This window comes from Carassius auratus, chromosome 24, assembly GCF_003368295.1.
Source record: "Carassius auratus strain Wakin chromosome 24, ASM336829v1, whole genome shotgun sequence".
Classification (NCBI taxonomy): Eukaryota; Metazoa; Chordata; class Actinopteri; order Cypriniformes; family Cyprinidae; genus Carassius; species Carassius auratus.
The window spans coordinates 323,522-347,924 of NC_039266.1; the positions used below are offsets into that span (position 1 = coordinate 323,522).

General features: G+C 35.6%; 1 protein-coding gene across 1 annotated transcript in view; it reads right to left on the reverse strand.

Moving 5' to 3' along the window:
• Window positions 1-6,353: 6,353 nt before the first annotated feature.
• Window positions 6,354-24,403, reverse strand: part of vipr1b (vasoactive intestinal peptide receptor 1b) — a 51,765-nt gene continuing 33,715 nt past the window's right edge. The window contains exons 6-13 of the mRNA XM_026200457.1: window positions 19,640-19,775; window positions 15,108-15,261; window positions 14,908-14,968; window positions 14,722-14,794; window positions 13,278-13,369; window positions 12,026-12,155; window positions 10,837-10,878; window positions 6,354-8,575 (exon numbers count right to left, since the gene is read on the reverse strand). Coding sequence (XP_026056242.1) covers window positions 8,381-8,575; window positions 10,837-10,878; window positions 12,026-12,155; window positions 13,278-13,369; window positions 14,722-14,794; window positions 14,908-14,968; window positions 15,108-15,261; window positions 19,640-19,775 — 883 coding nt within the window. The 3' untranslated portion in view covers window positions 6,354-8,380. The remainder of the gene's footprint in view (window positions 8,576-10,836; window positions 10,879-12,025; window positions 12,156-13,277; window positions 13,370-14,721; window positions 14,795-14,907; window positions 14,969-15,107; window positions 15,262-19,639; window positions 19,776-24,403) is intronic.

Here is a 24,403-nt window from a genome sequence, read left to right on the forward strand (position 1 = left end):
AAATGAGTTTCTTAAATATAAGTCACACACCCACGCCACATAGCGCAGATAAGAGCTGTAGAGACTCATTTATGGACACTACTGACTAATTTATCTAGTGGATGTTATAGAAGCCTTAATCCTCCTCAAATAAGACTGCAGTTACATAAGTCTTGGAGAAATTCAGATTAAAATATAGATAGTACTAAGAATATCAAATATTAAAGTTATCATATAATATCAATATTATAAGATATGAATAAATATTAAATATTTACCCCACTACCATTTAATTAATAAGTTACACAGACTGGACTTCAGCTAGAAATAAATATTCTGTATAATGTATTTAATACTGAGACTGAGAATCAAAATCTTTCATCAAAGTTGTCCTAAAACCAAAACAATACCCGTTCTAGTCTTAGGACAACTTTGATTAACCTTTTTGATCCACTTCAAATATTGACTACTGTCTTTTTTAAAAGATTTTAAAAAGTTTTTGAAATCTGTCACCATTTGACTTGAAATCTCGGCCTCAAATGAAAACAATTTCAATGTGACAAACGTTCCTATCAGTACCACAATGGTAATAAACCCTTCATTAAAGAACAAACACAAATGAACAGAGAAGTCCTGTTAAGAGAGCTTTTCTCTGTAATGCTTTGCCACCTAAATCTGAAATGAACACTTAAAAGCAAACCTTTAAGCACAGGAGACCGTTTTTATATAGGCATTTAAAGCCATTGGCTTAATACAGTCGTACTGAATGAAGAAAGAAACACTGTTTGTAATTAGAAATGGAGATTAAGCTGTACGATTTTTATCAAAGACTTCAGACGGGTCTTTTAGAGTTAAGTATGTTTATGAATCTTACTCTGTTTAATTGCAAGCGATTGCTTGCTGGTTATCTGAAGCTGTACTTTGCAGCTCTATGCAGTTAACTCTCAAGCATGAGTAGCTAATAACAATAAGATATAGAAGATATAGAGTTTGCTGAAAGATTAGTGTTATTTAAATATGATAAACTAAAATCAAAGACTGGGATAGAGATCAAACGTTTTAGTGAGAGTTTCATTTACATTTGCATATGGCCAGGCATTGCTAGCAGTACAGAACAGCCACATTTTCCTCCTAATTCAGAAAGTGTTGTGAATAAATCTATATGTTTTGCTTCCTCGGAGCATGGGAAAAAAGTCAACGCTCGATAAGCACCGTCTCTGTTTGATGTTAGAGGTCTACTCCATTCATGTGTGAAATTCTCCACCTCTGGAAAAATCAAACACATAAACCCATTAAAACTTGTGCGAGTTGCCACAGGGTGAGTACGCACCACTGAGAGCACGTCTTCTCTCCCTTGGACTTTGGAGGAAAGGTCATGCCATCCTTAAAGTGAAGGAAAACATGAATTATTTCACATCTGGCACTTAGCTTGATTCTGTCCACTCGTTCACTCATCTCATAATGACTCGCCCATTTGAATCTGGCTTGAATCAAATCTAAATGGTCTTATGCTCAAAGGCATTTTAAGGGCTGCCATTAGGAAAATAAAAGAAATTATGAATATATCAAAATTGTGTTTCAGTGTGAAAACCTGTTTTTAGGAACAAAACTGAGGCTAGGGGGCCTTCAAAGGTTGAGAACCACTGATTTACATAATGCTTAAAGGACAGCCATCAAAAATGTGCCTAAGCCATATCATTGCAAACCATCAGCACCCTGCTGAACCCTAGTTTGAAAACTTTTGACAGTATATAACACACTGAATGTTGATTTAAATTTCTACATAATTGTGTCACTAGCACAGAAAATCTCATGGTGCGTTAGCAATCCAATCTGGCTTCACTTTAAAGGCTTTAAAATTAATTTTGGCACCAAAAGCAATTGTAACGAGGATAATTGCATGCATTGTAGCTTTTCCGCAGTTGATATGGGTTTATGTATTGGACATCCAGGGGAGAGCTGGCAAAACATCTGGAAATAACAATCAAAGCCTCGCACACAATTACAATAACATGTACACATCTGCCAACATGTACAAATACCTGTTTACCGTGTTATGAATCTCATCAAATCAACTGCATGTAGTAAATTCGTTTAAAACAATAAGTTGAACAATATGTAACAAACGCTGGTTATGATTCAGATTCCTTCACATGTAATGCAGATCTGTATGGCTCATCTTTCTTTTCACCCAAACCATGAATTCACTTCAATTAAATTTCACTTTCAAATGTGTGTGGACTGGAACCTCAACCTTGGCTTTGAATAGCAAAACATTGATGTGAAATCCCAAGAAGCCTTAGTGTGAGTGAATGGCTGAGGGACAGTGCCAGCATAACGCATACATGAATCCAATATTTTCTTGACAGTCCTACACCGTTCAATGGTTTCTTAGGTCTGAAAGAAGGCTCTGAGGCTTATAATTGGTCCAGCACACAATTTACAACCGAGACAAATTTTAGAGCCCATGTTCACAAGGTTAAATAGCAGCAGAGTCAAACACCTGAGGATATTATACACAAATCTATGGCTGGCCATAGTGTACAACACAATGAAAACATAACGGAAAAAAGTTACAACACAACAGAAGCAAGCCACAACACAACAAAATTAGCAGAACAAAATGGAAACGAGTGGCGACACAATGAAACTGGCAGGATACAACTGGTAATATGCATTGTGTTGTAGTGATTTTGTTGTGCTGTGGCGATTTTCGTGTGTTGTGCACTACTGGGCCACCATAAGAGTCAGCAAGCTGTATAGCTGCACTAGAATGTAGAATGGAAAAAACAACTCATTGGTCTCTAGGCTTGTTTTTTAAAGTTGAACAGTGACATAAAACAGTGCCTTTTAAGATGTGGTACAATGGCCTATACATAAATGCATGTTTTCATATAAAAATGATCCAAGTAAAAGGCAGAAGAAAGAAAGAACATGTTCATTCACTCGAGATCCATCATTCAACCTATTGCGCAAATGTGCATACGTGAGACGCTGATAAAGCAACGAAACACGAAACAATTGTCAGAGGCATTTTTATAAACAAAAAGTAGATTACAACAGAAAGCAAGGCTTTTGTTCACAGTGCATACTTGCCTTTAAAATGTGAAACACAACGCTGTGGAATGAAAGCGTTTTTTATAAATACAATATATTGTACAAAAAATCTTAAGAACCCGCCACGCATGCACGAGATGCTGAAGAAACAGCAAAGCTAGTCTCAGCCTCAGACGTCATGCCCACGGACCGTTGGCTAAACGTCTGATGCATATGGTACACAAAAGTGGAAACACTTCAGAAATTTCGAAGTCGTTATCGGGTTGGTTCAATTCTACAGGATTTCCGCGAGATGTGAGTGTCGCTTTCTTTAACGTTCAGCCTGGAAACAAAGATACTGTGGTGCCAAACAAACCCCCTCACCAAAAGTGGAAAGCCGTCGTGTTTACAACTGTGACGAACAGCGCTTACCAGGATCAACGAACGCTGGATTTTCAAAAGTATGTGAAATATTTAAAATTTGCAGCATAGAATCTTTAAAATACGTCAGAGAGTTTTACACATTGGTCTGTTATTGTGGCTACATTCACGCCGCAAAAAGTGACGGGGTAAAAAATGAACTGTGATTGGTTGTTGGACATGTCAGTCAAACGGCCTCATGGGCGGGCCTTGGCCAATGAAAGCTGCCATGAATTCCAGACCTTCAGCCTAGATTTCCGTCTAGTGTAGTAAACGATTAAAAAAATTATTTGATTTTCCAATAAAGTTTAAGATGCCGGTTTGTCATAATAATAGCCCAGGGATCTCTGTGTGCCATTTCAGGTGTGTGCGTGTAGTACTGCCTCTTATCAACACCAGTGGAGTCTGAGGTAAGTCAAGCTTTTTCTGATTGGATGATACTGTCTGACAGGTCAAGCTCCAGTCATGGTTCTCAATCACGCCTGCGAGGGTTAAATCACTGGCTCAAAACTGAAAGGATAGCAAATTACCAGATCAAGTTCTTTCATACCACGTCATGTTTTGCTGAATGGTAGCCACTAGATTTCACATAGAGGGCATCCAGGAGGGGCCATTTCTTTCAATATCAGGTTGAGCCAGCAATACAATGGCACAGATTTGCTAGCTATTCTTAAAGCAGGTTTGATCCAGCTCAAAGCTCTGAAACTTGTTGAACAATGCTTTTGCTGAACCTTGATGGGTACTTTAGCCCATGAATATTTAACAATGGACATGAAAATGAAAGGTGGCCTGTGGCTAGGCACCTGTTAACAGTGCCGATGTGGAAAGCAGCAAAAACAACATCCAAATGAATGACAAAATCCTTTCCATTTTAATATAAAACACTTTTGTTAACAAATGTTCAATTAAAGCTGGGCTCATGTGGAATATGGTATTTGTTATTGGCATTATTCATTAGCTGTTTTGCAAGTATATGTTAAATTAATTCACGTTAGCTGCAATAACATGCAGACATGCTGAAATAAAATAAAAAAATTTACATCACAGAATCCTTTAGGTTACATGAACAAAATATATTGATCCAATCAGACAGAAATCGCTCAATTACAGGTTACCACTTTTCAAGGTTTATATCTGAGAAACTCATATGGTATCAGGCTGAAGGGTGAAATATATTTGTCTCTTGAGCATTCTGACAGCTTTATTTTTCATGTATTTCGTTAGAAGGGTACAATCTGACCTCAGTAGATGGATGATCCCTGACTGCAGCGGTGAACCCTTCAAAACAAAAACACAGATAAAAGGACTAAACTGCTGTGGCAGAAACAGAAAAACACATTAGAAATGAAAATACAGGCACACACTTTACACTTGAATTCAGTGAAGTATGGTGCCAGGTTTGAGGTTTAAAATGAATGAGTAAAATATACATTCCCTTAACAACATATTTAATACTGTTTTCACATCATTGTATTTAAATCTTAAAGAAATAGTTTACAGAAAAAAAGATAATGTGCTGAAAATGTATTCACCTTAGACCATTCAAGCTAAATAAGTCTGTGTAGATAAGTCAAAGGATGTTAAATGTTTTTATCAGCTGTTTGGACTGTCATTCTGATGCCACCCATTCAGTGCCAATCCAAATCTGTTCAGATAAAGAAACACGCTTATCTACATCTTGCATAGCATTAGGGTGAGCACATTTTTGTTTTGTTAAATCTAAATAATTCCAGATACTGTAACATTATCTGTAAGGTGTTGGTTTATGCCTAAACTGAAGCAGAAACCTTTAAAATGGGCATTTAAGAGAGATGTTAGACTAATGATCGTGTGGAAAACAGGACCAGCTGACAATAAGATGAATCTCTCACCACTGCTGACACAAATATGAGTGTTTTACTTTGGCTATTCAAAATGTTCTCAGCCGATGTCTGATGAGTGACTGGAAATGGTTATATCCTGTCAGACCCCTGCTGATGTATACATATGTCATAATGTAGCCACATTATAGTGTGACTTTAATTGGAGAAAACAGTCCAAAAAATGACACATTAAAGAGTTGAAATGTATCACATGATGATAGCTCATTTCACTATGAATACAAAAACAGTTTTGCTTTTTGGGTTTGTGCTTGAGTCAAATTATTATTATTATATACTGCATATATTTTTTTATAAAATACATTTTCCCCCTATGGTCCACCTGTAATGTTGTCCTCACAAAACATACTGCAAGCAAGAAACATTAATTTGTTACAAAATATATAATATATAATTTGACTGGATGCTCTGCCTTTGACATTTATAACAAAAGATATTGGAATTATCTTCTCACTTTTGAAAAGTTGATAAGCGTTTTTGATTATGAGTTGGTGGCATTTTGCTATTTGCTTTTAGCATTGTTTTTGAGTATTTGAGTTCTTTTAAAGATCTTTAAAGTGCATGTCATAACCCACATTAACTTGTTTATATTGGTTGATTTCTCATATTTTACTGAACAGAATAAACAATAGAGAAACCTAAGTAGATAAGAGAAACGTCCTGTTTCCTGCAGGATCGAGGCTGAGCTGGCACAATGGATTGCAAAAATTATCTAGACAATAAACCAAAGCCTCTAAAAAAAACATATTTTTTTTGTTGTTGTTGTTGTTAGCATTTGCTTCTATGCCCTTAATTTCATTCAGTACCAGAAGGCAAAAGCAGAACGGTTTGGGATTTGACAGACTCAGGGGGAAGCTGTGTATTTTAGTAGAGTGAAATTTACACAGCAAATAAATTATTTAAGAAAATCTCTCTGGGGAAACAGGACTGTGACTATGACTTCTTTAAGGCTGATGGAAAATGAAAGGATTTGATATGAGAGTGTCTGTTTTAACCCCATGGACAGGCAGTTCTTATGTGTGTCATTTCTGAACAATGTAAACGTACAGCTCAAGTTGTTTATTTAAAATCGTTGATCGTGAACATTCAAACAACAATGGAAAATGGTCCCAAATGTTACAAAAATACATACCATGTATCAAGCTTGTTTAAATGTAGATACAAAAATATTCACGTGTACACATGACTGTAAAGAATTTGGGTCATGCTTCTTGTGAATTTATTACTTGAAATGTACTGTATCTCGCTTGTGTAGCATGCGGTATGGACAAATATTACTTAATTTCACAGCACATATACACAGTTAATATACACAACATCCAGTTTTTCTTCTATGCACTTATATATTACATTTCACCCATTAATATTCAACAAAACAGCACATCGTTTCGAAAACAGACATCGTCTATACAGCGCAACTCATTAAAATAGGCACCTTTTCTTTTATGCATTTATATAAAGTTCACAAAGTACACTGCTAGCTATCTTAAAGTGATATTTGATCTTTTATATATTGAAAATGACAAAATTTTAATTAACATTTTATAAGAATATACATTCTTTATCATGATAGATTAGAGGTAATCTGGCTAATCACACATTTAAAATAAAATAAAAAATACTATGTGCCATTGGACAATATTGGGCAGTGATTTGAGGCTTTAATTTTTTTAATGAATATATTACTAAACCTTTGCAAGACATCCCAGCTGTAGCATTAAAAATAATTTGCTGTACATTCCCTTTATATATTCTGTCAGATGTGACTGTACATAATTATTTTACACTCCACTGGAAAAAGAAACCACAATCCAGACTGAACTACCTTTATGTGGCGCTGACCCAGTTCGAGTCGCTTTCCAGGACTTCACAGGCCTTGATCTGGCTGCAAGTCCATCTTAATGAGTAAAACTGTGAGACAAGAACATTGGTTTGACAGGGTGGCCTGCTTTTTCGTTTCCCTTCAGCTTGTACATAAACACAAAAATCCTTCAACAGTAGTTGAACAAGCACAGCAAGTTACCACTGACACTAAAGGATGTAAAAAAAAAAGTCACAGTACAAAGGAAATGGTCAGTTTACAGCATTAGCATTACTGCAAAGACTTACAATACACATAAGTAGCACTTCCATTGTTAAGTATAAATTGGCTGATGTGTATTTTTCTTTAAGATAAGCATTGTCAAAGCCTATGACTGTTATATTAAGCTCCAACAGTGCCGTCCTTGTCATCATTGATCTCACAATTGATCGTTTGTTCTTCGCACAAAAGGATTTGACATTAGACCATAAAACTGTCAAGTATCGGTGATATGTGGCACAGTGACACTCAAACAAGCATGCAAACTGAATGTTGACACAACCCTGGGGATGACTTATCTGGAATGATAGTGCAGAGAAGGGCATTCGGCTTCCAAATGTGCCTAAATATACACACGCGCACACACACACACACACACACAGAGATCTGAAAACATCATAAAAAAATGAACAACGTTTCGAAGAAACATCACATTTGGTCTCTACAGTATATCTCCATATATTGGATATTCAACAATCCGCTTTTGGTAGCCTTTTTGTTTCTCTCTTTGTTTTTGTTTTATTTTGTTTTGTTTTTTATCTTACCTCGTAAGCAAAATATATAAGAGCAATCCAGGCAAAGAATCCCTAACCTCTTTTTCCTGCAGCGTATCATCAGTCATTTTTGATGATGCTGTTGCCTCTGTGTCCCTGCAGAGCCCAGTTGGCACAAAATGACGGCAAAACTACAATCTCGCTGCTCTTCAGAAGATCACTGGGGCTTTATTTACAGGTTTTACGTGTTGCAGAAGATGACCTGTGCCTGTCCGATATTGTGTTTTTCATACAAGAACCTCAATGATGACTCCTATGAAAACAAATTGCGCTATTTTCAGCAAATGTAGGGTTTAGTAGCTCATCTCTCCAAAAATGTATAATACAGTCTGAAGGTAAGAACTGAATTTCACTATAACACTTCCTGAACATCGTCATGTCATCTCATGGTCTCATTCTGATGACAGTACCACATCATTATAGATCCTAAGTTAGACTGTGATGGACGTCTCGTCTTGACATGCGGATGCACGGCGAGTCTTAGGGCTGCAGCGAGTCAGCATGGAGATCTGTGTGCTGAAGTTGTTGCCATTGCTGCCCATGGATGGGTGCTGGTATTTGGTGTCAGGACCCAGAAACCTTTCGAGGTGCCATCGCCTCCATTTCCTCTTGATCTCTGCTTGGACCTTAGGGAAGGATGAAATCCATTCTAATCAACTGGTGATGGATAAAACATTCTCACTCTACAGTTTTATACAAAAGCTCTACAAGGTACATTAAAAAGGTTAGTTCACCCAAAAATGAAAATTCTGTCATTAATTACTCACCCTGATGTCCTGAACACAATTAAGATATTTTTGACGAACTGAGAGCTTTCTGACCCTGCATAGACAGCACCACAACTGACATGTTCAAGTCCCAGAAAGGTAATAAGGACATCATGTGTCATTAGTTGTGGTACTGTTGTGACCGCACGTAAAAGACTTACACAAAGAGAAGAAATTATTGAATAAAGTAATTATTTTTGTGTTCTTTGCACACAAATTATTTTGGTATCTTCCAACAATTATTGTTGAACCACTAATATATTTACTACCTTTCTGGGCTTTGAATGCAGTAGTTACGCTGTGCAGTCCATGCAGGGTCAGAAAGTTCTTGGATTTCATCAAAAATATCTTAATATTTGAACATAATTTGTGTTACAAATATGAATGGTATGTCGACTAAAGGGTAATTAATGACAGAATTTTCATTTTTGAGTGAACTATGCCTTTAAGGAACTCAGTAAATTAAGGAGCGTTACAGAAGTAAAACAGTTGCAACTGGGTTTTAAACAACACTGGCTCATTGGAAATACCTGACTCTATACATTTCTGTAAAACTCGAAGTATGCATTGTTTTTTTTTGCTACACAATTTGTTAGGCACTTTAAGTGACTTAATTATTACCCCATTGCAAATTAAGGTTTATTAAAAACCCCAGTGTTATGAAAAAATTATATTGTATTTGCTTGTAGCACATTTCACAGCACTTTAAAAGTGAAATCTCTAGTGACTGGTGGTACATAGTTTTTGAAATCTGATTGGCTGGCTAATGTTTTTATTGTTGATCAGCTGGAGAAAAAAGTTTTAAAGTGATTTCCACTTATCACAAAGGAGATTATTTCACAAAGGAGGCTGTTATTGTTCCTGTGGTGTTATGAACTAAATTTTGACTGATTTTGGAAACTATAACTTTATTGTTATTTTTAGAGCTATCCCCTTTGATGTAAATAGGCCTCAAAGGGAGGGTCTAATGCTATTTCATGCATGTTGAAATTGTATGTAGAATTTAGAAATGAAATTTGTATGTAGAAATTGTTGTGTGTAGAAATGAAAATGGATGTAGAACTGAGTATTTCTGTGTAAACTCCTTCCGGGTTTGAATAGGTTCCGGAAAGTTTTTTTTGATCATGGCTCTTCATGATGTCATGAAGGGTGGAACTCCTTATATGGGCACTTCTCCCGGAAGAGTGCACACATAACGACCGGAGCGAGAGCAAGAGCAAACATTGCAAGTGCAATGATGTACCAGGCGAGTTATATGGCAAGTTTACTGCTCCAGAAAAGCCATAAATATGGAGCTGCTTGTGTGATACAAACATCAAAATGTATTAGTTTATAAATTATGCACTATTGTAAAAGTGTTTTAATATAGGAACATAGAATTGTGTAAGGAACTGCTTGAAAATAAGTCTTTATTAATCAATAAATTGCCACTGTAATTATAATTTGTGTGAAAAGTAACAAAAGTTGTTGTTTTACTGCCTCTAGTGTAGGGCTGTGCAATTAATCGCATACGATTGTCATGTGCATCTCTTCACTAAAGCTGGTTCCATGATCAGTAGTAAATCACCATCACATACTTTCAGATGGAGCGACTTTACTGACAAGATGCGCATAACATGCGATTTTATTGCATTCTATTGTTTTCAAATGAAAAGTGCAGTGAAATGTATTTCAGGTTTGGCACAAATGTAGTCACTGAATTCCAGTGAGCCTGGGTTGTCTTTAATGGTAAAACAGGATCATTTTACTAATATATATCAATTTGTGTACAAGTTGTTCATTTGTGGTGCACAAACAAAACATGTCAGATTATTTGAATGCACCTGGAAAAAAAGTTTGCACCTGTGACCCTTTTATTTAATCTGTTCAAGCAAAAAAGCCCCAAGATGCTGTGGACATCAATGCATATATCAAAGTAATAGGCCTCCTCTGCCAGTATATATAGGGCTATTTATAGCCTATATGAGCTAGAAGAATCTAAGCCAATTACAGGCTTCCAGGGCTTTAGCTTTTTGCTAGAGAAATTGAATGAAACTTCAATATTAGGAAGTGGTTTCTGATCAGTTGTGACTGAGTGCACCTAAAGATTCTGTCTATCTATCCATTCATCCATGCCTTACCTCTCCATTCAGGAAACAGTAGAGTACAGCAACCACAAAACCCTGTTAAAACAAGGGAAAGCAACTTACTGATACTGTATCTCACTGTAGGTACGTTAAAAGCATTACACATGGGAATAACAATCTGCTAAATGCCTAGATATTCCTACCAGTCTGTCTAGTATGACTGTGGAGTAAAATATTTGGGCTGGTGAGTCCTGTAGCAGATATACTGTAAGAATATTTAACTAACAGGGACAAAACCATCCTAAATTCATGCCAGTCATTCTGGCGGCTCTGCCTAACTTTTTTGTCCCAAGGGCTATTTTTATTAAAACGAATAGATTTTTTTATTTTGTTGCATGAAGGTCACATTTAAAACTGTATTGAAATGTTCTATCATGCCTTCATCATTTTTTTCTTCTTTTTTCTTTTTTTTTTATGATTTTGTTGCTTTACTCTTTTCCCAGACCCAGCTAATTAATATTCACATTATAGGGAATTGTTTTTTCCCCCATAATTAATTTAATAATAAATTATTTACATAGTTAATGTATAGAAATGGTTTCAATAGATATTCAAAATTCTGACTTTGACAACAGTTGTGGCAACAGTTTTTTTTTATAAAGATTTTGAAAAGTTAATGTATTTATCTAGTGAGGAGAACCATAAAATACAATTCAGTTCAATTTGTTAACATTAGCTAACTGCATTATTAAATAAAATTAAAGATTAATAAATACTGCAACAAATGATTTCCCCATTGTTATGTAATGCTTAGACAAAAACAAAGGAGTAAACATTGAAAAAAATAATAATAATTACATTTTTTTTACCCATTTCCTTTAAACACAGTTCATGATTTGCAAAGTGGAGGAAATGTCCATTAAACTGGATAATGTGAAAAGTGTTTATAAGGGTTTATTTCCTAAACATCCACAGGGCAAAAGTGGCCACAGTTGAAGCAACACTCAATTATGCCATTAAAAAAACAATGGCCAACAGCTAAAGTGTGCAAGACAGAGATTCTTGATGAAGACTGTTCGAGGAGCCCTGAGCAGTTCTACCAGACATCATTAAACTATTCTGCTATCTGAACAACAGTGCTACGATTAGCCTGAGAGCATTTCCTGTCACTGGCAACTATTGATATTTGGGCTCTACTCTTTGTTTTCACAGTTAGTTTGAGTGATTAAATCCTCAGACGCACCTGAAATGACCCAAGAATGAGGTCAAACACGAGCCTTAGCTCAGTTTTTATGTTCTCAGGAATGAAAGCGAATATGATGAAGTTTATCCCAAAGAGTGGAATCAACAAAAGTGTGGATTTTGCCAGCCTCCTATAGAAAAGAAGAAGAAAAAAACATGACAAACAGCTTTATGGGATACTTTTCTGTCACGCACACAGCGCAGGGCAGAGAATGATATCATTACTAGGTATTATCAAAAAGCATACTGGAATAACAACATTATTTATGCTGGATAGAAAATTGCAGGTGCTTAAGAATTGAGTCTTGTTTTGTGCGAACTGCATAGTGGAGAGCTACTTAAGGACAAAGGACATTAAATCATCGAAAGAGGGGCAGAGAGAGCCAGTGACATTTTAGATGATGAGATTGCACTGCAGTGGGTTCTCACTCGCTGCTGGAGAGGCCAGCTAAAATATCCCCATATTTTATGCCCATGTTAAAATTACATAAGCTAAAATGTTTCTCATGTAACTCCAGTCCCCATCCTACCAAAAAGACCAGAATAGCTGGTCTACAGAAGAAGTTGTGATTTAGATGCTGGTGTTCCTGTCAGATCTCTTTAACCAACAAGACTCCCTTGACCTACTAGACTTCATTTTCTGCTGGTTTTGCTGAATAGCCGAAGGCTGGTCTGCCGACTAGAGCAGAACTTTCAAGCTTTAACCAATTTGGACCAACATTTAAATGGAAAGTTCACCTAAAAATGTAAAAACCACCCGTGAAAGATTTATAAATAACTTGCTTTCCATTCTTTTCCATTTAATTACAATTAATGTAAACTTCAAGCTTCAAAAAGAATCCAAAAAAGCATTATGATAAGTAGTCATATGACTCATTTGCTAATCTGAAGTCAAATGATAATTTAAGAGTCAGGAAAAGTACATTTTCAGAAATTTAAGTCGCTGTTGCAGTCACAGGTAATCTCCTTTGCTGCAGTTCTCGAATCTCATTCACATTTTGCAAGATGTCTCACACTAGGTTAACATCTCATTTGAAAGAGTAAAATCTCCTGTCTTGCTGCACAGAAGAGAATTAGTCTTGAGTTCGGAGTGAGATGAGGGTGCGCAAACGATGTCAGAATTTTTTGTTTGAAATATGCCTTTAAATTTCAAGCCGGTCCTCTCAGCAGGGTGTAGAGATTAAAGTGTACAAATTACAGAATTAACCTTATTTGAATGCAAAAATCTGTTTAAATGGGGTCCAAATACTTACGAGTATTGGTTTGATTCATTTCTCCCAATGTCAGGACAGTTGATCTTCTGCCGCAGTATCCGGATGATACAAATGAAGAGGATAAAGTTCATCTGTTGTTGGTGACAAACAACAAAATAACAGGTGTTTTTATTTCGAAGAGTTTCTTTTTTCATGACAAATTACTGAAATCACTGAGAGGTCATATAGCCAGTGGATCCAAAGCACAGTGTTTATATGTCTCAGAGAAAGCAGGGACTGGCATCTATTAGCAAAAGTACAGAACAAAACTACCTCCTTAAGATGGCAGCGAGACAGAGCATGTAAGCATGTTGGAGTGGGGGAGGATGAGAAGTGTTTCAGTTTTCTGACCTACCATAGCAAATCCCCAACACAGTAAATAAATCTGCATAAACATTCCACTAGATTGACAGATTTTTGTCTCTGTCAATCTCTCTCAAGTGCATCTTTCCTCCCTTTAAATCTCTCAAAAGAAAAGCCACGAAGAGCTTCTAAGAGTGTTTTTCACACCTTTCAGCCCTTATTGATATTTCATGTATATAATAAATCCCTAGAGAGATAACATCGCCTAGCACATACGTCAACAGTTTTGTGCGTTACTGACATCCTAACACTCATATTGTAGGCTAAGGTTTATACAACAAGCAGACAATTCTTATTCTTAGATTATATAATCTAAGAATAAAAATGTATTAAAATATATAGAAAAACTTAAATAAATGCATGTCTTTTATTTTATAAAGCATTATAATTTAATTCTAAAATACATAAAACATGCACTAATTATATATAAAACTAAAATTGATATATCATTAATATACAACTGATGTGTATATATATATATATATATATATATATATATATATATATATATATATATATATATATATATATGTATATATATGTGTGTGTATGTGTGTGTGTGTGTGTATATATATATATATATATATATATATATATATATATATATATATATATATATATATATATATATATAAATAATAAATTATGAAATTAAGAAAAAAGAAAGCACTAAATATATAATATAGAATGAATTTGTGGGTGTACTGTGTCCCTTGTAAAATGCATACTATATACAAGGGACACAGGGTTTTTAGGTATTGTAACTGGACACCATTTCTTTAATGTTTACGCTAGCAGTCAGTGAAGATTAATGAGATGTGTCCTTAAGTTGATAGTATTGTCAGGAAAGGCCAGACTTAACTGGGGCTTTTGCAATTTATTGAACGAATAACTGACATAATAACAAAGACATTTCTCAGAAAAAATAAGGAATAAATTGCATACATTTTTCACAGGTTAGACAGGGGAACCTAGTCGGGCATACCAAATGTAACCAGAAATCATAATGTACAAAAACAACTTTCTATAATCATAGTAATGGTGACATAACAGATACTCTAGGAGTGAAAGGACATCTCACCAAAATTGAAGCTAATATCGGGGTTTTGATAATCCACCAGAATGGGTCGGTATTTTCTATTATATCCCAGCACCTGGAAAATATGACAAATAAATGTAATGTATAAATTTTTGCTTGCAATGACTAAGTATTTATGTCTTGGTTTTTACATAAAATCACTGAAGGCTTTGACTGCGTTAAGCTTACCCAACATCATTGAAATAAGCTTTGGCAAAGCTCCAAGCCATGATGAAAATCATTGGACCTCCTGTAGTGAGGTGAAATGAGAATGTATTTCGATCAGTACATCAGCAGTTGCTGTTTTACATGGCTCGCTAACATAATCATTATGTCAAATGTTAACAAAAGCAGGTTAATAAAGAAACAGATGCACATATGACACCTACCCCAACCAATCAGAATGTACCACCAGAAGTACTTCCTCTCTGAGAAGAAGGAGACAGCCAACAGCGCATGAAGGTACAGACCTTCGACTAGCAGCCAGAAGAAGCTTGCCATAATGCAATACTGGAAAAAGACAATCACAGCTTTGCAGCCAACCTGAAAATCAAAGACGGAGGGAATGAGAATGGCTCTTAGAATTCATTCCCACCCTTGAGTGCTCTGAGAAGTAGGGACATCCTGACATTTACCACATCGATGAAAAACAAATTGTAACCTGCTGCAGTGCAGCCACTGTTTATGCAAATGTTTTCCACAAACGTGACAACCGTTTTGAATACAGCTGCAACAATGATGATTTCGGATTTCTCAGTGGTTCCTAAACCTGGTCCTGGAGGCACCCCAACACTGCACATTTTGCATGTCTCCTTAAACACCTGATTCAGGTCATCAGCTCACTAGTATAGACTTAAATTAAATACCTGAAATCGGTGTGTCGGAGAAAGGAGACATGCAAAATGTGCAGTTTTGGGGTGCCTCCAGGACCAAGGCTGGGAAACACTGGGATATCTCATTCTAAAGAAATCACCTCTTCATTTAGTAAAACCAATTAAATAACTACATTGTACATATATTATGTACTATCATTGTGTGTGTGTGTGTGTGTGTGTGTATAAAATTACAATACATAATACATATCTAAGGAGTTCAAAGTAAAGGAAAATATGGCTTTTCATTAGTAAAAATTTATATATATATATATATATATATATATTTTTTTTTTTTTTTTTTTTTTTTTTTACTGTATGTATACATACATACTATAGTATTGTATAGTATAGTATATATATTACAAACCCTAATCACTGTAGGTAATTATGCATATGTCACGTATTGCCTAGCTAGTGCTTGCCTTTTTTGTTTCTTTGACTTCCAAAATAGCAATTCAAGCACTGGTGATAGGCTTTCATGAAAGCAGTGGTTTGTTTGGGTAGAACCAGTGGGAGGTTGAGAGGAGTTTGTTCAGGGAGGACAGTGAGACATGGCAGGCAGACTGCAGGGCAATGAAATCAGACAGGAGGATGTAAGTGGCTGAAGGTGAAAAGGAAAAACAGAGCAAAGATCCAGCATCACGCTGAAAATGCCATGTCCTCCTGCTCAAGAGCAGAATGAATTAATGATGACTACTAACCTCTGACTGTTCAATACAAACAAAACCTTCATGCTGAGAACTGTGGATGTGGTGCTGCACAACGGTTTTAACACAGTTAATGAGCTGTGATGCTCATGTCAATACAACTACAATATAGGAATGGACATGATGGTCCACTAGTTTGAAACAGAACTTGCTAAAGATAAACAAGTCGAGCAGTTGTTAAGACACCCACCTTGATTTTGAAAGTATGTCGTTTTGCACGTAACAATAAAACTAAAATTTTTCTAAAAATACTTCTTTGAGCTCCTTGATCCAGGGATCAAAGATTCTCAAGATTCACACATCTAAAACCCCGTTCCTCTCTGCAACATGCTCAAAATGAGAGCGCATGCCTTACAGACAGGAGAAAAGAATTGAGTGGATGAAGCAATCGACAGCTTAGACAGCAGAAGGCACTGAATGATGCTTTCGGCTTTCGGGCGTGTAAAATGAGGCAGCGCAGGATGAATGGATCCGACTCATAGTTTTAATGTGCACAAATCATCCCAAATTACCCTGAGAGCCGCAGCCTTTTGCTCAGGGCATGCAATCCCTGAAATAGATAGAAAGCTTTTGCTGCAGGCTCGACCACACAAATGGCTAACAAACACCTTCTGCTGAGGCAAACCTCTCAACAGCTTTTTATCATGCATTTATTATGTATCATAGATAAAACCACTGCAACTAATTCTTTTTATAAAGCTGTTTTCTGGCAATCAGTCATTCTGCCTTTTCCCATGGGTCTACTGTTATTTAAAGGTGAGAATAACGTTAATAAGGCAGCTTGACACATAACCTGGCTGCGAATATTTACTGATTCCAAAGAAGATTAGTAATACTTCACATGCAGATGAAGTCTTTAAAAGAGTCTGATGTATAAATGTTATGGAGCACTTTTTAACTCCTAGAAAAATGTCTCTGATAAAGACTCAGAAAAAAATAAAATAAAATCACAGACAGAAAAAAAATGGTGTAAGCCATTGAAAAAAATAATGGAGAGGATGTAATGGATCCATAAAAGGCTGCCCTTGCAAAGAGTTTTGAAAGAGGAACCTGTGGCTTGCCTATTATAATATCTTGTTTGCTTGGCCTACAATGCTTGAAAGCTTGCTTGTAATTTTGGCAAGAGAAATAAAACAACAATATAACTTTGTGATCACAAATGTGACCCTGGACCACAAAATGAGTCTTAAGTGTCAAATGAAATTTATACATCATCTGAAAGCTGAATAAATAAACTTTCCATTGATGTATGGTTTATTAGGATTGGACAATATTTGGTGCAAAAAAAATCTAAATACTGAGAAAATCACCTTTGAATTTGTCCAAATGAATTCATAGCAATGCATATTACTAATTAAAAATTATACTTTATATCTCACTTACAGTATAACACATTTTTTAATCATGACTATTAATTATTTCTCACAGTTGCTTTGTCAAATCATAATGTGACTATTCAACTTCATTGTCTACTCTAAGGTGGAAAAGGCTTTGTCATGTTATAGATTGATTGATTGATTGATTGATTGTGTTCATAAAATAGTCACAAGTCTGGTGTGACACAATTTTCAGCAAATAACTTGTGAAAAGAACGTCTCCAGTAGACTGCCCACATTTCAACATGAGCATCCTTTGTGCCACAGTGTTTTACTTTCACTTTAAAATCACTTTAAAAAAAGTACATTTTAACAATGCAAATAATCTTATGATAATCAGAAGTTGTGTTTAAAATCCAGCTATTTTAAAATTCTAAAGAGTCAAAAGCAATGCTTGAAAGTGCATTTCACTTCTGAAGATTCCACAGATGGCCTTGATCTATAGCAAAGTGCAGACATTGACAGACACTAGATCTGAACACTGGATACATGTTACAGCATACACACTCCATACACTGTGATAAGAAGCCATGTTTTCATTGAGAGCTTTAAGCTCCTTTGTCAAATTCAGTCAACATTCATCTCAACAGCTGAGTCATTTCAGAAAATGTCATGATTATTGCCACATCCCTGCTAAATACTGTGAAACTGATCTCTCTTATTTTAATAGAATACTAAACAGCTAAAACCAGCATGAATTGTCCAGGCTTAGATGGAAACCTGCAAAATGCAAAATGTATCTGTTTCTTTACTACTTTTACTAGTTTGGATGTTTTATTTGTATGGTCCAATTTTAAAGGGGTCATTTGGCATTGCTAAAAAGAATATTATTTTGTGTCTTTGGTGTAATGCAATGTGCGGTTTAAGGTTCAAAAAACACATTATTTTCCACATTGTTCTTAAAACTGATGGTTTATTAATTAACTGCATGGAGACAACGAGCTGCATTTCTGAGTGTTTTTCTCTGGGCAAAATAATGAAATTCTTACCAAAACAAAATAGAATCTGTACAAAATATAGTTTGTCAGACGGCATAGTACGGCCATATACAAAAGATGTTAAATGCCCGCTCTCAGCTGTAAATTCGTCATAATGTAGGTAAGTCACAATAGCAATGCATCAGCGTTGAAAAATTGCTGGTGTGATAATCTGTGATAATATATATATATTGTAATGCGCTCCAAAGTTCACGGAAAAAAACGAGACAGCAGAAATACGTTTTCTTTATTTTACAAAAGCTTTATAGTTTTTAATGATGTTTTGCTTTTGTCTGTACTACCATAAATTCCAGATTAACAGTTGGGTGCCTCACACGCACACACCATTTTTTTTTTCTAATTTGACATTGCAGCCTGTTCATTACCAAAATAAAAAACAGTTAAAGAAAAATAAACAGTTACACTGCTGGTGTCAGTTACAAATTAAACGTTTAAAAAAATCTAAATGTGAAATCGACTGGCAAAAACTGGTTCTTGAATTCTAAGATTATAATCTTTAGACAGACACCAACTTTTTCTGCCAACTGCAAATAGTGACTCAGCGCAACTGGAACAGATACTGCTGACTGGGCACATTCTGTTGTCAAGACCAAATTCCATTCATAATCGGCCTGACAGTCGTGTAGTGTGTTCTCGGCTTTACTTGCATGGTCTAATTTTAAATTTGTTGCCGTCACTCTTTTACTTTGCTGTTTTTGTCACTATTTGTCACTTTTGTCACTACGTTATGCTCATAGATGTTTAACAGCAGACATAACAGTCAAGAGGCCCAAGGCCAGCGAGTATGAAAAAATGTAAATGTGATCAGCTGGGACAGACTGTATTTATGCTGATTACTAACACTGCTAGATAAATGCTTGGTTTGCTGTGTTTGGATGTCTAATGGTTTGCTAATTAATACTATTACAGACTCCTAAGGGATTTATTTAAAATTAAATAAATAGACTGTGCAATAATAAACTTACAGAACCAGTGGAGCAGTTGTCAGTCTCTTCAATAGCATCGTAAAGCACGGCATCTTTTACAAAGACGGCGATGGCTTTCAGAATGAAGGACACAAACAGGTGCATGTGGATGTAGTTCCGCGTGCAGTGGAGTTTCCTGAGGGAATACAAGGAATACAATCAGCCATGCTCATGAACTGAATCTAAAATATGTTAAGCCTGATTGAGAAGTCCCCTGCCCCCTAATTACACCCTGTCCTTGGAACTAATAACAGAAAAAATGACAGCTAATTACACCACAAATGAAATCCTAATTGAGCTTTCTGGTCTGTGTAAGAGGTTTGTTAAACAGATAATTTGCTCCATTGTGTTGTTGTCAATTTCACATGTATTTCTACTTTCAGTAAACATGGGAATACACAAAATCTGATTCAAAATTCAAGGCAGCTGCTCATTTTATGTCCGACATGCTTATTTAATATTATCAAGCTATGGCAGGCAGTCAAAATACTGATTGTACCAAGTCTGCTCTGTAGAAGAAAGAAAGTCTTATGGGTTTAGAGCAACATGAGAGTGAATAAATAATGGCATCATTTTCATTTTATGGATATACTATACTTTTAAGAAGACATTCACAGCTGCTTTATGCATAATGCAAGTGTTCTTAAAACAGAGAGAGTTTATTGTTTATTATGAGTTTATTGTTTATTAGAGTTTATTATATTGTTTATAATGTCCATACCTCGCACTTGTTAAAATTACAAATGACCTGCTTCTTGCATCAGATCAAGGCTGCATCTCATTTCTAGTTTTACTTGATCTTAGTGCTGCGTTTGACACCATAGATCATGACATACTCATAGATCAATTACAAACCTATACAGGAATTCAAGGGCAGTCTCTAAGATGGTTTAGATCCTACCTGTCCGATCACTACCATTTTGTTTATTTAAATGGGGAGTCATCTCATTTATCACCAGTAAAATATGGCATGCCACAAGGATCCTTCCTAGGTCCCCTTCTATTTTCAATATACATGTTGTCCCTTGGTAATATTTTTAGAGAATAAGCAATTAGCTTCCACTGTTATGCTGATGATACTCAGCTATATATCTCAATGAGACCAGATTCAACTTCTAAATTATCTAAGCTAACACTGTGTGTTAAAAATGTAAAAGATTGGATGACCAATCATTTTCTCCAATTACATTTGGATAAGAGAGAGATATTAATTATTGGACCAAAAAACACTACACAGAATCTTGTAGATTACAATCTGCAACTAGACAGATGTACTGTTACTTCCTCTACAGTCAGAAATCTGGGTGTTATATTAGACAGCAACTTGTCTTTTGAAAATCATTTTCCCATGTTACAAAAAACTGCATTCTTCCATCTTAGAAACATTGCCAAGCTACGAAACATGTTACCTGTTTCAGATGCAGAAAAGCTAGTTCATGCATTCATGACCTCTAGACTGGACTATTGTAATGCACTTCTAGGTGGTTGTCCTGCATCTTCAATAAACAAGCAGCAGCTAGAAAATATGATCATATTACCCCAATTTTACAGTCTCTGAACCTAACTAGCCTTCTACCACGTTACAATCCATCAAGCTCCCTAAAGTCACAAAACGCTGGACTTTTGGTAGTTCCTAGGATAGCAAACAAAGTCCACTAAAGGAGGTAGAGCTTTTTCACATTTTTCACATATATTTTACAAAATATAAAAATTGTATGTAAAATATTTCCTTGGCCACAAATGTAATTTAATAATACAAACTATAGTAGTATATACTGTTCATAATACTAAAAGGACGTTGGATTGACAACATGTTATTTCCAACATTCTCAAAACACAATCCAAGGAAAAAAATTTTTGTCATTGTTTCTTTAAACAAATATTCTAGATTCAAAACAAAATAGATTTTGTATGCAAGTGGGTTAAAGATGAAATCCCTGTGTTTCCTTTAACCTAGTACTCATGCACAGCTATATCGTCTTTGTTTTGCTCATTTCATATGCTGTGATCTGACACTATCAGCATGATTTTACAGATCTATGTTGCGTCTCTAGTGTGTGGCCATCTGCAGGATCACCTTGACATACCGCTGACTGATTTGGACACTATTACATTTTTACCAAGTCTTTCTTGGTAAGGGCAAAATTTAATTAGACCACAGACTGTGTTTCCACCAAGCAAAGACAACTTGTGACCTGAGTCATTCAGTGGAGTGGGAGCAAGTGTTAAAACCGGCAATAATAACCTGAGGTGTGATCAGGTCTTCAGCCCCTGTCAGTCTGAAATCCCACATCAGACTGATATCCTCTCAGTTAAGACTGCTTAAGCCTGCAGCTCGAGTGCAGATAGTGTTAATAGACAGGATTAGGATTGATTACATTGCTAAATAGCTGAAAATGAGCAGCTTTATCGAGGAGTAGAGCTGCTCTGCCATACTGGTGACACATGAACATAATTACTGATGGAAACGACAGCATTTTTGGTAGGATGTGGATGAGCTTAGAGTTGGTAATCAGAAGGAGAGAGCCGTGAACTATCACAATTGTGCCCATGAGCAAAGCATTTAACTGCAGGATGCTCCAGGGAGGACTGACGCTGTGCAAGTTTACAGCAAAACTTCTGCACTTTTATACGTCATCCTCTTATGCATTTGGTAAATACATTTAAATCAAATAAGCGAAGATGCCCTTTTAAAGACAATGTGCATTTACTTTTTAATTGTAACATATTTAGATATACATGTGCAGGGTGATGATGCATCATCCAGTGTGTTATTATAGGAAATAACTAGAAACATTTGCTAATTTAGTTGTCATAGAACAAATGTAAAAATATTTGAAGAGTCCATTTTACCCAGGTATGGTTACCCAGGAGCCAAGACTTTTGATATGATTCCGATTATTATTTATATATTTTTTTAAAGCGTCATTCATGTAAAATACTAAATCAACAATTCTATTGAAATTTTTATTTTGACAATTTAGTTGAACGATTGAATAACCAATGTAGACATAAAAGAATCCCAGTAAAAGTGATTCATCAAAAAGGTAAAATTATTCTTACCTATTTAATTACCAATATTTTAAGTAAAATCTGTCATAATAGCAATACTATGAATGTAAATGATTTCAATCAGTCCATGTAATTCATGGAAATACTGAACAATAACGCTTACTAAATGCAATAATTATTACATATTAAAATAATAACACTAGGAACAATATGCCACTTGGGGTCTTCTGTGGCAATTCTGGGGGACCATCTTACACCAAGTGTCTAAATTTATCTCTTTGCTTCAAAATAATAACTATAATTGTTACTCAAAAATTTACTTCATAAATCCCATAATAACAAGCAGACACAAAAAAACTCTGATATTTAACATTATACACTGTCATATTTAACAGAGACACTAAATTAGGTCAGAAGACTTAAAAAATGTTTCGACTTAATACATTTCACAAACGTTCATATTCACATAACACTACAAAATTTAAAATAGCATCATCAAAAGTGATGCGATTTTATACTGTCTATGGTCAAGATAAAAATTGAGGGGGGGGGTTGGTTAATTTTGGCCTGGGGTCATCTTACCTCATCTTACCATATTAATATTGCATTGTAGCAGGACCATAAATTATGAGTGATTATGAGTAAGCTAACTCTATAGCAGTTACTATAATGAGCATATCACTCTAATGTGCCATGTCAAAGAAAAATCATCCACCATAAAAGCATCATAAATAGTCTGCTCCACAAATGCACGCAGTTTAATTCATACATAAATTATATTGCCTAAACCATTTGAACGCTAATTTAGTGTTATTTAAAGGGTTTTAAACCGTGTTTATGGTTCACTACTGGGTTTACATGTGAGCACTAATGCCCACCGGAATGATTCCCTGATGGTGGGGAGTCTTGTTTGGCCAAGATGATACGTGTGTGTTGGAATATACATGTTAAAAAGCTCTTATCTCTGTCATTAGCAAATGGTTAGCAGACCGTTTTGCCTCTGGTGAGCTAGATCAATCACTGTAGTGTCAAAACGGATGCACGTTGTTTGCTGTTTAATCCTCGACAGCTTCAGTGATTCAGTCACTCCATGGCGCCCCATGGTGAATCTGGCTACAACCATGCATGAAACACTGTTTTTCTGTTTTTAAAGCCTGTTAACCATTAGCTTAATCAAAATGACGTCCTTTAATGTGAAGCATTAGTAGGACTCAAACTAAGCCCTATATTTGACAGGAACATTATTTTTTTTTAAAGGCAAAAATTATTAAGGATCAAAAGTGTCTAGAAACATTCAAATGAATTCTGATAAATATTTTATTTTTTATTATTATACCTTTATTTAACCAGGAGGTCCCATTGAGATTCAGAATCTCTTTTACAAGAGAGACCTGGCCAAGGTAGCAGCCAAATCACAACAAATGCATACATAACAAACACTAAAGTACATTTTAACAATAAAAGAAGTACAAAATATTAAAAATAAAAATATAAAACACAATGAGACTCTTAAGAAAAACAAGAACATGTCTCCATCACAACACTCTTTATAATAGTTTTAAATTCATTTAAGGACATAAGGGTTTCTAACTTTAGCTCTTTTTGTAGATTATTCCACCCCCAAGGTGCTAAATAAGAAAAGGCAGTTTTTCCCAATTCGGTTGTAACTCGTGGCACATTAAAAAGCAACCACTTTGAGGAGCGTAGCTGATAGGTACCAGAGCAAACAGAGAGGAGGTTACAGAGGTACAG